The following is a 14,659-nucleotide window of genomic DNA, read 5'->3' as shown; positions in this document are numbered from 1 at the left end:
CCTTAAGCCAAGACCTAAATGGTTTAATTTTTCTTAATGGCTGCCTTTGCCTCTCCGATGTGCACAGACCAACGTGAAGTTTAAAACCCTCACCATCTTAATTGCCCCGGCTTTGTTGCAAGCACCACTGACTGCCTTCTAGTTTCAAATGTCTGCAGTTATTAAAAATTATCAATAGTAAGTCATAGAAAGTAATCCAGACTTACACTGGCGATACAATTGGCCACATATGCCCTAGTGGAGCATAAAATAAGAAAGATAGTCACTGTTACTACTGAAGTGTCATGTTGAAGAACATACTTTAAAAGTGAATCACATTATGCCTGTTCAGTCAATTATTTCTACTTGCAAAGACAGAGCTTCTTCTTGAAGATGACTTTCCTTTCTGAAGGAAATACACAGTCTTAGATTCGAAGGTACACTTGAGTCTGAAGCTGCAATTTGCCAGAATAATCAGACTGGGAGAAATGTTAAGTTTAAATAAAAGTCACACAGAATTTTATTGTGATTAATATATTTGTACTCACAATCTTCCAGTTATAAAATAAATAAGCCATAGAGATGTAAAACACAGCATAAGGAATATGGCCAATAGTATCATAACTTCGTACAATGACAGATGGTTATTACATTTATCACAGTGATCACTTGTAAGGTATGGAGATGTTGAAGAACTATGTTGCACACCTGAAACACATATAATATTCTATTCATTTATACTTTAATAAAAAAAATAAAACACAAATATATGTACCCAATATTTCCTTTGTTCCTGAACTCACTGAGACAATAAGGTGGTATCATATAACATTTCTATAATTTTTACTATTTTCTAATATTGAATTGATTTTTTTAGAACCACTCAGTGAATAGAATCACTGTGAGCTCTGAATTCTAGATAACAGGCATAGCTTTGTGGAAAGATGGCTAAAGACTTAAAATCAGGCAGGCAGGGTTAAGAAAAGTTCAATATTTTAAGAAATGCCTCTTAACAATCATGAAAAAATCCCTGAGATGGGAGTTTGAAGTGCTTATTAGTTATTAGAGATAGGCCAAATTCACATCAACTCTTTTATTGAAGGTTTGACATATAGTTCACTAGTCACAGTGATAGAGAGGAAAACTAAAGATCTTCTTATTTATTTTCTTACCATCTACAACATAAAGTCATTTTTAAAAAAATTAGAATACTTTGACTATGCATTTGGTTTCCTTAAAGAACTTAGACTGTATTTTGTCAATAGATTAATATAAAATTGGGCTGATGGTTCCAAAAATCCCACTTTATTTAATCCCTCCTAAGAAAAAGCATCTCTTCCAACCCAGCCTACAGGATCCATCACTGCCATAGCAATTACATTTTGAATCCTCCAAATGAAAACCAAGTAATCTATGTCATTTTGTCAACAGAGGTTCTCATGTCTTCTTGGAAAGCCATTTGGCTATCTGAGTTCTCCTTCCCAGTACTCAGAAAGATATTTTCCATTGGAACACTAATGAACTTGGGACGAGCTGTGCGGGGGTGGCCTGAGGTGGGTGGGAGGCAACTGATGGCCTCTTGGCTCAGATCCTTCTCTGCATTATTCCTTACTGGAGCATCAGGCTTGGGCTTGATGAAGGCTGTGTTGGTCCCACAAGAGATGGAACACGTCACATAACTTTATCATTCAAAGCAAAATTCAGCATTGTCAGCCATGAGTGGATTTCAGAAGGTTAGTAATTCTTTTATCTTATACCCAAGATTCTGTGATTATATATATTCTTTTTTTCCCTTTGGAAATGGTTTAAGTCTTCTTTAGCATCTAATTGGTGACCTAAAAATGTTGAGGAAGTATCTTAAAGGAAGCTCCTTGGGCATGCCTTATCCAAAATATAAGATAGTGGCTAGTCAGTTCCACTGGTCAAGCATGAACACCTTAACCCAGTGGTCGGCAAACTGCAGCTTGCGAGCCACATGCGGCTCTTTGGCCCCTTGAGTGTGGCTCTTCCACAAAATACCACGGCCTGGGTGAGTCTATTTTGAAGAAGTGATGTTAGAAGAAGTTTAAGTTTAAAAAATTTGGCTCTCAAAATAAATTTCAATCGTTGTACTGCTGATATTTGGCTCTGTTGACTAAAGAGTTTGCCGACCACTGCCTTAAACTCACAAACATGCATCCACTTGACTGGGTTCCTTCCATTGGTTCCTCCATCAAATCCCTCAGGTGTTTGCCCCTAATAGCTTGTTCTCATCACTATCTCGGTGCTCCCCACAACTGTATTCTTCTTTATTTTCCTATCTCTCTGCCACGATTCTAAGTATCCCCATGTCTACTCATTCTGCACTCCTCAGTATATAAATGAAAGCCTTGTGCACAGGAGTTAATAGACATCTGATGGATAAAAGAGTGACTGCATAAGTTAATAAATGATCTGTCCAGAGATGATATGTCCAGCTCATTTTCCCTGAGGATCCAGATTAAAACTCAATCTGATAATTTAGGAAAATGAAGCAACAGCAGATTAAATTGCGTTACAAGATGTTTCATGGAAATCACAAAAATCTGCTAAATTTCAGCACAGTTATAGTAGACAATTACCTGGACCCTTAGTTACTCAAAGTTTTGCCTCCTGAAACATATCTCATGAAAAAAGCCACCCTTCCTCTTTGTCCATAAACAACGTTTTGGCTCCCCATCACTTCTATCCACCATAGTCCATGGCACTCTTTTCACTCAACAAAAGCATCATTTTCTGCCCACCCCTCTGTCATGAACTATGTTGTTTCTTCCCTCAGCCTTCTTAGATACACTTTTCTGCTCTTCTCCTACTAAGTAATATTGTTATAGCACCATCTAATGAGACTTTAGTATGTCTTAGGCACCATACTAAATGCTTTCACTGAATTAACCTATTGGATTCTCATAAAATCTGTTAAACTATTTTGATTCCCATTTCAAAGCTGAGGGATCAACTTTGAAGTTTCCAGTGCATAAAGTCACACATCTTTATTCACACTCCGAGACTGAACTCAGGTGGCTCTTCCTACAGGAAGCCTCTTCTGACTGGGCAGGTCCAGGAAGGCACTCCCCCTGCCTTTAACAGGCATCTGTGTTGCCGCTTGAGTCATGTGTGACTCAGGACTCTGCATAACAATCCTCTGAGGACAGGACCATGTTTTATAAACCATTGCAACCCTGGGGCCATGAACAGTGTCTGATACTTTTTGTTTTAGTTTTCATGGTTTATTTGTTTAAATAACAATTAAATGTTGACCTTCACCATGTTCTTCCTCTCCACTCTGAATATTTCTAGGAAACACATTCAACACTAAGATCTCCTTACATTTGTTCTCATGCCTCTGATCCACGTGCCTGTTCTTGTGCTACCAGGTGACAAATGGTACTAATGAAATGCCCTGTTAATGCCACTATCCTAGTCTAGATCCACACACAGACAGGCACCTGACAGAGCAATCAACATGACAGGCCCTAGAGCTACACTGCCTACGATCACACCCAACCCTGCTACAGACATTGTGCAATTCATTAACCAATCAGAGTCTCCAAATTCTCATTTATATAGTGAGAAAACAAAGGGGCCTACTGCAATAAAATTTTATTGATTTTCAGAGAGAGAGAAACATTAATATGAGAGTAAACCATCTATCAGCTGACTCCTGCATGCCCCCCTACCAGGGATGGAGCCTGCAACCTGGGCATGTGCTCTGACTGGGAATCAAACCAGTAACCTCTTGGTGCATGGGACAATGCCCAACCAAAAGAGCCACACAAGCCAGAGCAATATATAGATTAAATGAACTGTTAAGTAAGTCACTAAATGATTTATAAATTAGCTCATACATGCTTATTGATGTGTGTGCATATGTATATATGCAGTCAATTTTCATCACTTACCATAGTTACGTCTTACAAAGTTGCTGCAAACACTGAACCACTACTCTTGGGGAAATACATGGTTAGGTTCCTGTGAGCCTCTGGTCACATTTTCATCCACTGGTCAAGACATAACCTTTTTATGTATGTTTCTGTTTAAAGACACCTTCCTTACTCGGAGAAACTCTAACCAGCACTTCAGCACCATGCTTGAGGGTCATATTAAACAGCAAAATGACAAGTAAAAGAGCATGGAAATGCAAAAAAAAAAAAAGTGTTAGTAAATAAGACTGTGAAAGGACAGTTGTTCCCAGCAGGAGAGCTGGACAGAGGGCAGAGCGCTGCTTTGCTCCGCCCTGGCTGGAAATAGGCAGGTTGGATGACTCAACTTTCCCCCACTCTGCACGTCCTCAGGTGGCTGCAAAAGCACTATGGGTACTGATGTGGGGTTTACAATTCAATTTTAGCAAGTAGGCAAATTCATGAGTATAAAATGAGATTTATCTGTACACACACAGAAACATATATGTCACCAGCCCTTCCATGAGGTAGAGAGGTCTCTTCAATTCTGGTGCCAACACGTGTCCTCTGCCTTTGCCCTCATCACTTCTAGCACCACTGGGTTACCAGCCATTCCCTTTCCTCAACCTCCAGCTCTTCTTCTGGTAAATATGCTCAAACCTCTCCCACACAAAAATAAATTAATGTAGGAAGGAAGGGAGGGGCGGGAGGAAGGACAGAAGGGAGGGAAGGAGGCAGCGGGGGAGGAAAGAGATAGAAAAGGCTAACTTGAATCTTTTCTGGGCTCCTGGGCATCAGGCCGTCTGGCTGTCTGGTACCTGGCCCCAGGAGATTTGGGTTGTGTCTAGTGGCCCTGGATGATGAACCCTCAAGGGAAGTCGTAGGGCAAGAAGGGGGGCTGACTGCCCTCCAGACAGAACCTCAAAAGCGAGTCCGACAGCTGGGGAATGCAGAGTCACTTCACTCTGCACCCGTCTGCAGTGGGAACAGAGGCTGCCCGCCCCCAGCGCCCCTGTGGGAGGCGCTGCACGGTGACTGCCCTCTCCTGTGTGGGTCCCCTGCCCTCGGGAATGGGTTGTAATGGCCAGAATGACCTTCTGTTCCACTTTGTGCCTCAGGACCTAGCACACAGAAGGTGCTTAATGAATGTTTTCTCGGTGAATTTGTTACATGTAAAGACAGAACCTCACCTGCACCACAGGGAAGAATCACCGAGGTTTAAAAACGTGAGCTTTGGGGTGTGTGGGGGGGGGGGAGGGGAGGATCAATGTGGAGAAAATGAAAGAAACAAGCGTGGGCTCTGAAGGAAAACCTCATGGTAAGTGAACTCGGTATTGAGTTGCTGTGGGAAAAGTCAATTCACTGGAGGAAAGATGAGAAGGGCATGAAGGAGATTAATTAAAATTTAGTTTATCAGGTTTTTCTCAGGAGGTTGGCAATTTAGTCGGGAAGATCTTATTTAAGGGCATGCGTATATCCGGCTGCTCAGCGCAGCATGTGGTAACGGAAGGGAACCGCGTGGTGGTGAGGAGAAGTTTGGGAGTGGAAATGCCCTGAAACCCTAACTCTCAAAAATAAGTCTCAGGGTAAAGTGTGCAGCTCTCTCCACAGGAAGAATTTCTAAAATAGCAGATGCATAAGGTCACTGCGACTCTCACACCCCCAAGCTGACCCCAGCCTGGGTTCTACCGGCCCCAAAGCTGACCCCAGCCTGGGCTCTACCGGCCCCAAAGCTGACCCCAGCCTGGGCTCCATCGGCCCCAAAGCTGACCCCAGCCTGAGTTCCACTGTCCCCAAAGCTGACCCCAGCCTGGGCTCCATCCGCCCCAAAGCTGACCCCAGCCTGAGTTCCACTGTCCCCAAAGCTGACCCCAGCCTGGGCTCCACCAGCCCCAAAGCTGACCCCAGCCTGGGCTCCATCAGCCCCAAAGCTGACCCCAGCCTGGGTTCCATCCGCCCCAAAGCTGACCCCAGCCTGGGTTCCACCAGCCCCAAAGCTGACCCCAGCCTGGGCTCCATCCGCCCCAAAGCTGACCCCAGCCTGGGCTCCACCAGCCCCAAAGCTGACCCCAGCCTGGGCTCCATCGGCCCCAAAGCTGACCCCAGCCTGGGCTCCATCCGCCCCAAAGCTGACCCCAACCTGGGTTCTACCGGCCCCAAAGCTGACCCCAGCCTGGGCTCCACCAGCCCCAAAGCTGACCCCAGCCTGGGTTCCACCGGCCCCAAAGCTGACCCCAGCCTGGGCTCCACCGGCCCCAAAGCTGACCCCAGCCTGGGCTCCACCAGCCCCAAAGCTGACCCCAGCCTGGGTTCTACCGGCCCCAAAGCTGACCCCAGCCGGGTACTAGCCCCTGGGCGGACGCACCTCTTCTGCTCTCTCCCTCTCAGCCTGTCCTGGTTCCTCTGTTCTCAGTTAGTCCTTCTGACTTCTTTCTCTGAATGTTCCATTTCTATGCCATCAGTCAGCCTGGGGCGCCTGCCTTTCTTCTCATCCCGGAGCTCTGGCCTCGCCCGTGTTAACCCAGCTCCCTGCCAAGAGCTCCCATCCGTGGCCCGTCCTCCCAGGTGGTCAGCGCTCTCAAGGAACAGCCTCGTTTTCCACACTGGCCCTGCCACCTTTGCCTCAGTGTCCACGTCTGTAGAATGGGGATGATCAATAGCAGCACAGGAATGTGTGCAGTGCATCCAGAATGGCGGTGCCCGGCGTGAAGGAAAGGCTTGGTGGCACTGGGCCTGGGAGTCCCCAAGCTCCCCTGCGGGTCTTGGACGCTATGACTTACCTCCTCTCCCGCGGGCCCGCGGCACAGCCCCTACCTGGGCCCCTCCCCTTCCTTCCCTTCTCACCAGGAGCAGCTTTCACAAAGTGAACAGTTATGCTAATCAGAGCACAAGTCACATTACCCGCAGCTCACAGCCCCGCCATGCCCCCACTCCTTCCGAATGCAGCCCAGAGCCCCACACCTGCTGACCTTCCCGCTTCCCCTCCTCCCCCTCCCTCCCTCCATGCTCCAGCGCTCCTGCTCTCTTTTGTTTCTCCAGCCATCACTACCCCCTCCTCACACCTGCAGACTTCAGGCAGCTGCTCACGCCCGGTGCTTCAGGTCTCAGCTGTCTCTCCCCACCTCCCCCTCCCTCTCCTCACCCAGGCTCAGGCTCCCCTGTCCTCGGTGCACTGCGCCCCAGCACTGCCCCAGGAGCGGGGAGTAAGTCCCCACCTCCCAGGTGGGGACATCACTTTGCAAAGCACGGCACCAGTACAGCCTTGAGCCCTCATCAACACTCCAGGAGCAATGAAGGGCCCCTGAGCACGGGGACTGCGGGGACTGTTCTGTCTTAGGGTGTGGTGACTTCTCAGGAAGGAGGACATGCGGATATGAGGCAGGAAGGAGGACAGAGTGTCTCGGGAAGGTAGCCCTGGCTGCTCCTGGACACTCAGTCATGGCCGCAGGCAGACCTCCTGGGAAGGAATCTAAAGGGGAGAATGTTGCTGAGCCGATAAGTACAAACAAAGGAATAATCACCAAACCTAAAAATGGCACTCAAAACTGTTCATGTCATTCTTGCTGAGGAACACAAAACAAAAGGTGCTTTTATCTTAGACTCGAAATCCAAATTCTGGGAAGATAAGGATGACATAAAGGGACCCCGACGAGCTTCGGCAGTGGTGTGCTGAGGCCCTCCCCAGGACAGCCTGCATGTCCTGCCTTCCAAGGGGCGTCTGTGCACCTAAGCATGCTGTGACGATGGGCTTGGGGCTCCCAGACAGTGGTAAGTGGTCAGTGGGCATGAAATCGTGAGTTTGAGTCAAGGTGTCTGATAGTGCAGGTCACTGTAGGTGCCTAACAATGACCTTGGTGACGGCTGGAATTCAAAGCTGATTTGCGTGGAGGAAGGTTACCTTGTGAAGTGGTGTCAGTAGAAGTACGTGATGAAATAAAGTGCTTCAATATATGTAAAAGTGCTATTTCCTAAATGATAGCAGCATTGCCCATCGTGTGGAAGCGTTAGAATTCTTGGAGAAAGTAAGAAAACGCCTCTCCAGCCTGTGATGGCCTTTGTAAGGAGGACCGGTCAGCTGCAGGGCTTCCTGTGTTGCGGGCACTGCCTGTGCATTGGGCTCTGGGTCACGTGAGGGCATCGCCCACCAGCAGAGGAAGAGGGCAGCTCCCACCTCGTGTGGACACCGTGGGCAAGAAGCTGAACAGTGAATCCGGAGCCTGAAATAAATGTTTAATCCTGACACCAGTGGGGTGTCTGTGACTTTGAACATATCAGGTAGCTTGTCTTTAGCTCCATTTCTCTTTGGAACTAGGACTATGGAATGACAAGCCCCTTGGTGGGACACACAGGGGAGTGAGGAAAGAGTGAGATTTCCTGGGGACTAAATTTTATTCTCAAAAATGTCAGGTCACCCCCCAATGCAAAAATCCTGGAGGGGCAATAAGATGTGCTTTAGGGGAAAGGAGGACTGGTGGTTCCTCATCATGAAAGCAAAGCTGAAGCCTGTCCAAAGGTAGCTTTGACCTCTGTAGCTTTGACCTCTGTAGAGGGTTAAGAAAGAAAAGTTTTCTCCAAAAGGGGCAAGAACCACAGTAAGCAACCACCAGGTCTTCTTTTAGTTGAAATTCATTGGTCACATGAGATTCTCTGTAAAACAACTCCTGACAAGTCCTCCTTCCTCTCTGAGGAATTTTTCTAAATTGGAAATTCAGGATTTTTAAAGCTATTATGACCCAGTGTTTACCAATCAGCAATGGGGGGGTTATGTGTTCTCACCTTCCACAGATCACATAGACAATCACAATTGAACACTTACACTATTGTGAATCACTTCACTAGTCACCTGTCGGCAAGAGAGCTTCTACTGAGCATAAAACTATCTACACTCTATAAACAATCCCCAATGCTCGGCCCTTCATGACTTCATTGTATATATACTCAACGTTGAATTGCTGTCTTTAGCTTGAAGCTGCAAAGGAAATCTTGATTTGGGTTTTATAACCCAGACATTTTCCTTAGCATCTCTAAAATACACCCCAAGCACTTCAGAGAAAGGATGCTAAATGCATTATTGCAGTGGAGAAGATAGCACAAATATTCCAACTATTTCATGACCATTAAACAAATTTTGAAAACTAATAAAAATAATGTACTCTTGAAGCTAATTAAGAGCCACATGGAGATAATTTGTGTTGCTTCTGGGACATATTTTAAAATAATTTTCTCTATTGTACTCACTTCCATGTTAATGGAAATATAAGATTTTTGCTTACATTCATACACAAATAGACTCAACGTATATTTATTGAGTGTCTATTGTGTACCAGACCCTGAATTGGGCATTTCATGAGCAGTGGGCATTCTCTCCCTGACAGAACTTTGAGACAATCATTTGGTGAATCATCTCATCTATTTATTTTCCAAGAAGATGGTTCTATACAGTACCCTTTAATCCAAGGTGTTTCAGGATAACAAGCAGCATGCAGTTATCCAATATTTATGTACTTAACTTTTAATGACCATACTTCCTTGTTCATTCAGCTTTGCTGCTTTTACACAGTATGTGCTTAGGTAACAGTTTGGGACCTGAGATTCTCCCAGATTTAACTCTGCATGCCAGTGGTGGTTGGACCACTCATTATTTTGTAGCAGGTAGGCTTTCCTCAAAACAACCTTCCACTTAAATGGCCAATAGTCAGAATAATTAACAAGCATGTGATCCATGATTTTATATTGAGAGAGTTATAAAAATTCTAGAACTTTTTATTATATATTTCCCTGAGGAACCTGACAAAGTGAAAGGATGAATGATTCCTGCCGCACATTTGGCTCAGCTAGCAGGCAAAGGAAGCGACCATCTCAGACCACGGACACGAATAGAACTGGAGCCCAGCAGACCCTCACACCCAACCTGAGAATGTAGAGCACAGGTTCCAACCTCCTTCTCTCAAGTGTGCCTTCAAAACACATCCATGTAATTGTTTTCTTCATTTTAAAGAGAAAAGATTATGATTTAGGGCATTCCCATGTGTAACCAAGCCAAAACCTACTTCATACAGATGCCTTCAGTTTGATACTGTACAGAGAACATGTGCTCTGATTCTATGGCAGGAGTCATTGCTTCCACCCACTTGCTCATCAGGATGTATTTCTGACTTCATTGTAGACCATTAGATCACAGCATGTTCACCCTATCAAAATGCAGCATGCTCTTTTTGGGCACCTGGACATGCTCCTTACTTTCTATCAGAACTCAGTCAAGAAACTATAATCATAAATATAGCTCTTTATTTAAAAGTAACACAGATCAACTGAAGGAAGGTAAATTACCAATGGTTAGTACCTAAAAATTATATTAGTTACTTCCATATTTATTGTAGAAATAACAAGGGCAGAAAATGTGAGCCAGGATGTGCAGAGTCTAAACAGATTTTTTTGCAAAGACTATAACTTACCCTGGGCATGACTTTGACCCCAGAGCTGCCTTTTCTTGGCACATAGTCAAGCTATTTTAGAAAATACTAGGTACAGTCTGGGCACCTCTTTAGCATCTCACATAGAGAAGATTTGAATCCCCTAGATCTGATTCAACTTATAACTGGCTTCACATGTGTAATCCAACATTGTATTAATCAGGATAGGCTATATTTTCCTATAGTAACAAAAAAAACTCCAAAATCTTTGTGATTTAATAATATTCACACATTTCCTCTCTAGAGAAAAGACAGCTGGTGACTTTGCTTATTATAGATACTTGAGGGTCCAGTCTAATGGAAATCCATGCATGTGCATTCATCTACAATCACCTTGCCATGAAATGTGAATGTAGTAACTAGTACAATAGCTCTCAAAACTTCCTTCCCAAAGTGAGGTCATTATTGGCTAAAGCATGGCCATGCCTCTGATGGCTAATTTTACGGTCTGGGCCATTGGGTGCCCAAGATATTTGATCAAACATTGTCATGGGTGTGTCTGTGAGCGTGTTTTAGGATGAGGTTAATGTTTAAATCAGGAAACTGAGTAAAGCAGATTGCCCTCCCTAGTGTGAGTGGGCCTCACCCAATCAGGTGAGAGCCTGAATGGAACCAAAGGCTCACCCTTGCCTGAGTGAGAGAGAATGCCTCTGCCTCATGGCCTTTTAGCTGGGACATCAGCTTTTTTTTTTTTTTTTTTTGCCTCAGACTCAAATTGAGACATCAGTTCTTCCTGGGTCTCCAGGCTTCTGATTTTAAGATTAGGTCTACACTATCTGCTCTCCTGGGTCAGGACTTACTGACTCATCCTGCAGATCTTGCTACTTGTCAGTCTTCATAAATCTTTATAATAAGCTAATTCTTTATAACAAATCTCTTGGTGTGTGTGTGTGTGTGTGTGTGTGTGTGTGTGTGTGTTGTATACCTACACACACACACACACACACACACACACACACACATCCTTTTGGTTCTGCTTCTTTGGGAATGTTTGTATACCTGACTTAAGGAGGTAAGGAAATGCAATTCTACCATGTCCCTCAAAGGGGAACTAAAAGTATTTGCTGAGTGATAATAATGATTTTTTAGAATACATCAGCAAGATGATAAGTGCACTTTTTACTTTGGGCTGGCATGTGTTCTAAGATGCAAAACTGACAAGTAAAAGATAATACAACTGATATAGCCAAACATTATTCTCTGTTTATTAAGAAACTAGAGGCCCAATGCACAAAATTCATGCAAGAATAGACCTTCCTTCCCCTGGCTGCCGGCACCAGCTTCCTTCTGGCACCCGGACTCGGGCTTCCCTCCAGCTGCTGGCAGGCACTGAGGACCCAGGCTTCCCTCACAGCCCTGGCTTCATCCAGAAGATCTCCGGAAGGACATCAGTCTAATTAGCATATTATGCTTTTATTATTATAGATAGCAGAACTGGTCCTGCTATAATCTCCTTCATCCCCTTTTTTTCTATCTATACAAAAAGATTGAAAAGTACAGATGGGTGTACTGGTCAGTGGAGTGGGTGACCTCAGAGGTATGAAATGTTGTAATGAAGAGGTTTCTTCCTCCCCTCTCCAAAGTCAAATTAGTGGGTCTGCACGAGAATCAGTGGTTGAGTTAGGAGTGCTCACAGAAAGTAACACAGGGTATAACTCAACATGTATATTCTGGTTGTGACCAACCAGTACAGAGAATATCAGAACTGGTGCCTACAACTGGCCTAGCAATACCTGAGGAGGGTAGAAGGACTACAGGAGTAGCCTTTGGCAGCATAGTAGACATGAGGTACATCCTTCCCTAATTCCCTGGACACCCAGAGGCAGAAAAAGTGAAATTTAGCAATGGACATGACTCCATGGAAGGAGCACAGAGATGAAAGGAGGGGACACCCTTCCTAGAGAGGGAGTTGGGGGCATGGACCACTGGAAGGACCAAGGGGCTGCCTTTCTCTGGAGGTGTCCTCAGCTCAGCACCACTCTGAGAAACCCCACACCTTCTATGCAGAGGCCAGGACATTGAAAGAAAAAATCACTAACATCAGGTTTAATAGGACCAAGTGAGAGTGAGACCCAGGCCACCTCCTCAATACCAGCAGACAACCAAGTACGTAAGAATATCTCTGTCCCAAACTCAGAGGGGCTAGGCTTATCCCAGGAAATGACAGAGGGGAGAGATATGGTAGAGCTGGCCTCCCTCCATGAAGCTGGCCTGATGAGGAGTGAAAAAGCAAGGCTTTCTTTATTACCTCTTTCCTTTCTTTCATCTTCTTAACATAATATGATAATTATGAGAGTATTAAATGTTGCAGCAAGATATCCAGTCACAGCCTCTTAGCATTGACATTTACTAATAGTCAAGATTTTCTCTCTAATTCTAAACTATTCCCCTTTCAAATTTTCAACAGCAGCATGGCTCCAAGAAGCCTGAAAATGTGATCTGCTGTTAGCGACTGTATACGTTTTAATTTTGTTTTAATTGAGTTAATTCCTATCACATTACATGAGTTCCAAAGTATAGTGGCAGTCTTAAGCCAATTGTGAATGCAGACTTTGATTAATCTTTAAAAGGGCAGGTTCAACAGCATTGCATAGAGCAAAGACATGAAGCAAAAACAAACAAACAAAAAAAAAAAAACCAACAATGGCAGTATTTCTATTTATATAAAAAAAGGCTTGCCCAGAGTTTCAGATCCATAGTGAGTAAAGGGAAATTCCAGGACCTGGGGACACTGTCTGATGTGTACCAGGTATACCCATGATTTTTCTACCTGTTTATAAAACGTGGAAAATTATTAGATGTTGGCTCACAAATGAAGACCTTGAATATTTTAATTGGGAGTCACACAATCACACATATGCTATATTTGCTTATTTTTCTATAAAAGTTCATTAGCTGAGCCAATAATAAACTCCTCAAATATTTCAGCAAACATCCAGGTGCTATTCTTCCATTTCGGTAAACTTTGCAATTCAAGTTCTGCAGTGAAGATTTCTTGCTACGTGGAATTGAAAATAAGTTCAGATATAAATATCTGAGCTGGTTATTATTATTTTTTTTAATTTCAAAGTAACATTGAACACCTCTTGATGTAACAAATTCGGTTGTCATCATTTGTTTTGGTTCCTTCTACATTCTTCACCCTTGCTAGCTCTGCCTTTTTCTGTTTACTAGGGGAAAATCTTTTACAAAATATTATTGTACAGAAAAAAAGTCTCCATAAAACACAAATAAAAGAGAAAAGAGCTCAACTGAATCTCACTTTCCCTTAGTCATGTTATCTGAGTTCCCTAGAGCAATGCGTCCAATAGAAATGTGATACAGGCAGACCTCATGCAGTCTGCTTCACTTTCCTGTGCCTTGTGGACATTGCAGTGTCGTTGCTGCTTTTACAAACTGAAAGGTTGGTGACAACCCTGCTCTGTGCACCAATTTTCCAACAGTGTTTGCTCACTTTGTGTTCCCGTGCCACATCTTGGTAATTTTTGCAATTTCTCAAAGTTTTCCACTTTATTATATTGGTGTGGTGGTCTGTAATCAGTGATCTTGAATGTTACTATTCAAATTGTTTTGGGTGTCACAAACAGGGCCCATATAAGACAAAAAAACGTAGTGGGCAAATGTTGGGGGTATTCTAACTGCTCCACCACCCGGCCATTTCGCTGTGTCCCCCTCCTCCACCTCCCTGGTTCCTGAGATACAATATTGGGATTAGGCCAGTTAATTACCACAGTGGCCTCTAAGTGTTCTAGTGAAAGGAAGGGTCACATGGCTCTGCCTTTAAATCAAAATCTAGAAATGATTAGGCTTCGTGTGGAAGGCAGGTCAAAAGCTAAAATAGGCCAAAAGCCAGGCCTCTTGTACCGAACAGCCAAGTTGTGACTAAAGGAAAAGGTCTTGAAGGAAATGATGAGCGTTTCTGCAGTGAACACATGAATAACAAGACAACAAAGCGGCCTTCTTGCTGCTCTGGAGGAAGAGCTGGTGGTCTGGGCAGAAGATGAAACCAGCCACAGCATCCCTTACAGGAAGCCCAGGCCAGGGCAAGGCCCGAGTCTCTTCGATCTATGGAGGCTGGGAGCAGCGAGGAAACGGCAGAAGAAACGTCTGACGCTGGCAGAGGGGGGTCCGTGAGGGTTAAGGGAAGAAGCCATCTCCATAACATGAAAGTGTGGGTGAAGCAGCAAGTGCTGATGCAGAAGCTGCAGCAAGTTATCTAGAAGATCTGACTCCGATCATCAGTGAGGTGACCACACCAAACCACAGATTTGTAGACAAAGCAGCCTGATG

At 44.4% G+C, this 14,659-nt stretch overlaps 1 protein-coding gene across 1 annotated transcript; it reads left to right on the top strand.

Annotated features, from left to right (window-relative positions):
* The first annotated feature begins 5,174 nt into the window (after positions 1-5,174).
* Positions 5,175-12,818, top strand: LOC129151819 (S-antigen protein-like). Its single transcript, XM_054727949.1, has 3 exons — positions 5,175-5,214; positions 5,564-6,237; positions 12,777-12,818. Exons 1-3 carry the CDS (start codon positions 5,175-5,177, stop codon positions 12,816-12,818), a joined length of 756 nt encoding a protein of 251 aa, XP_054583924.1.
* Positions 12,819-14,659: the final 1,841 nt, after the last annotated feature.

Source organism: Eptesicus fuscus, chromosome 16 (genome assembly GCF_027574615.1).
Source record: "Eptesicus fuscus isolate TK198812 chromosome 16, DD_ASM_mEF_20220401, whole genome shotgun sequence".
NCBI classification, from domain to species: domain Eukaryota; kingdom Metazoa; phylum Chordata; class Mammalia; order Chiroptera; family Vespertilionidae; genus Eptesicus; species Eptesicus fuscus.
The sequence above is the reverse complement of the archived record's forward strand: the minus strand, read 5'-3'. Positions and strand labels throughout refer to the sequence as shown.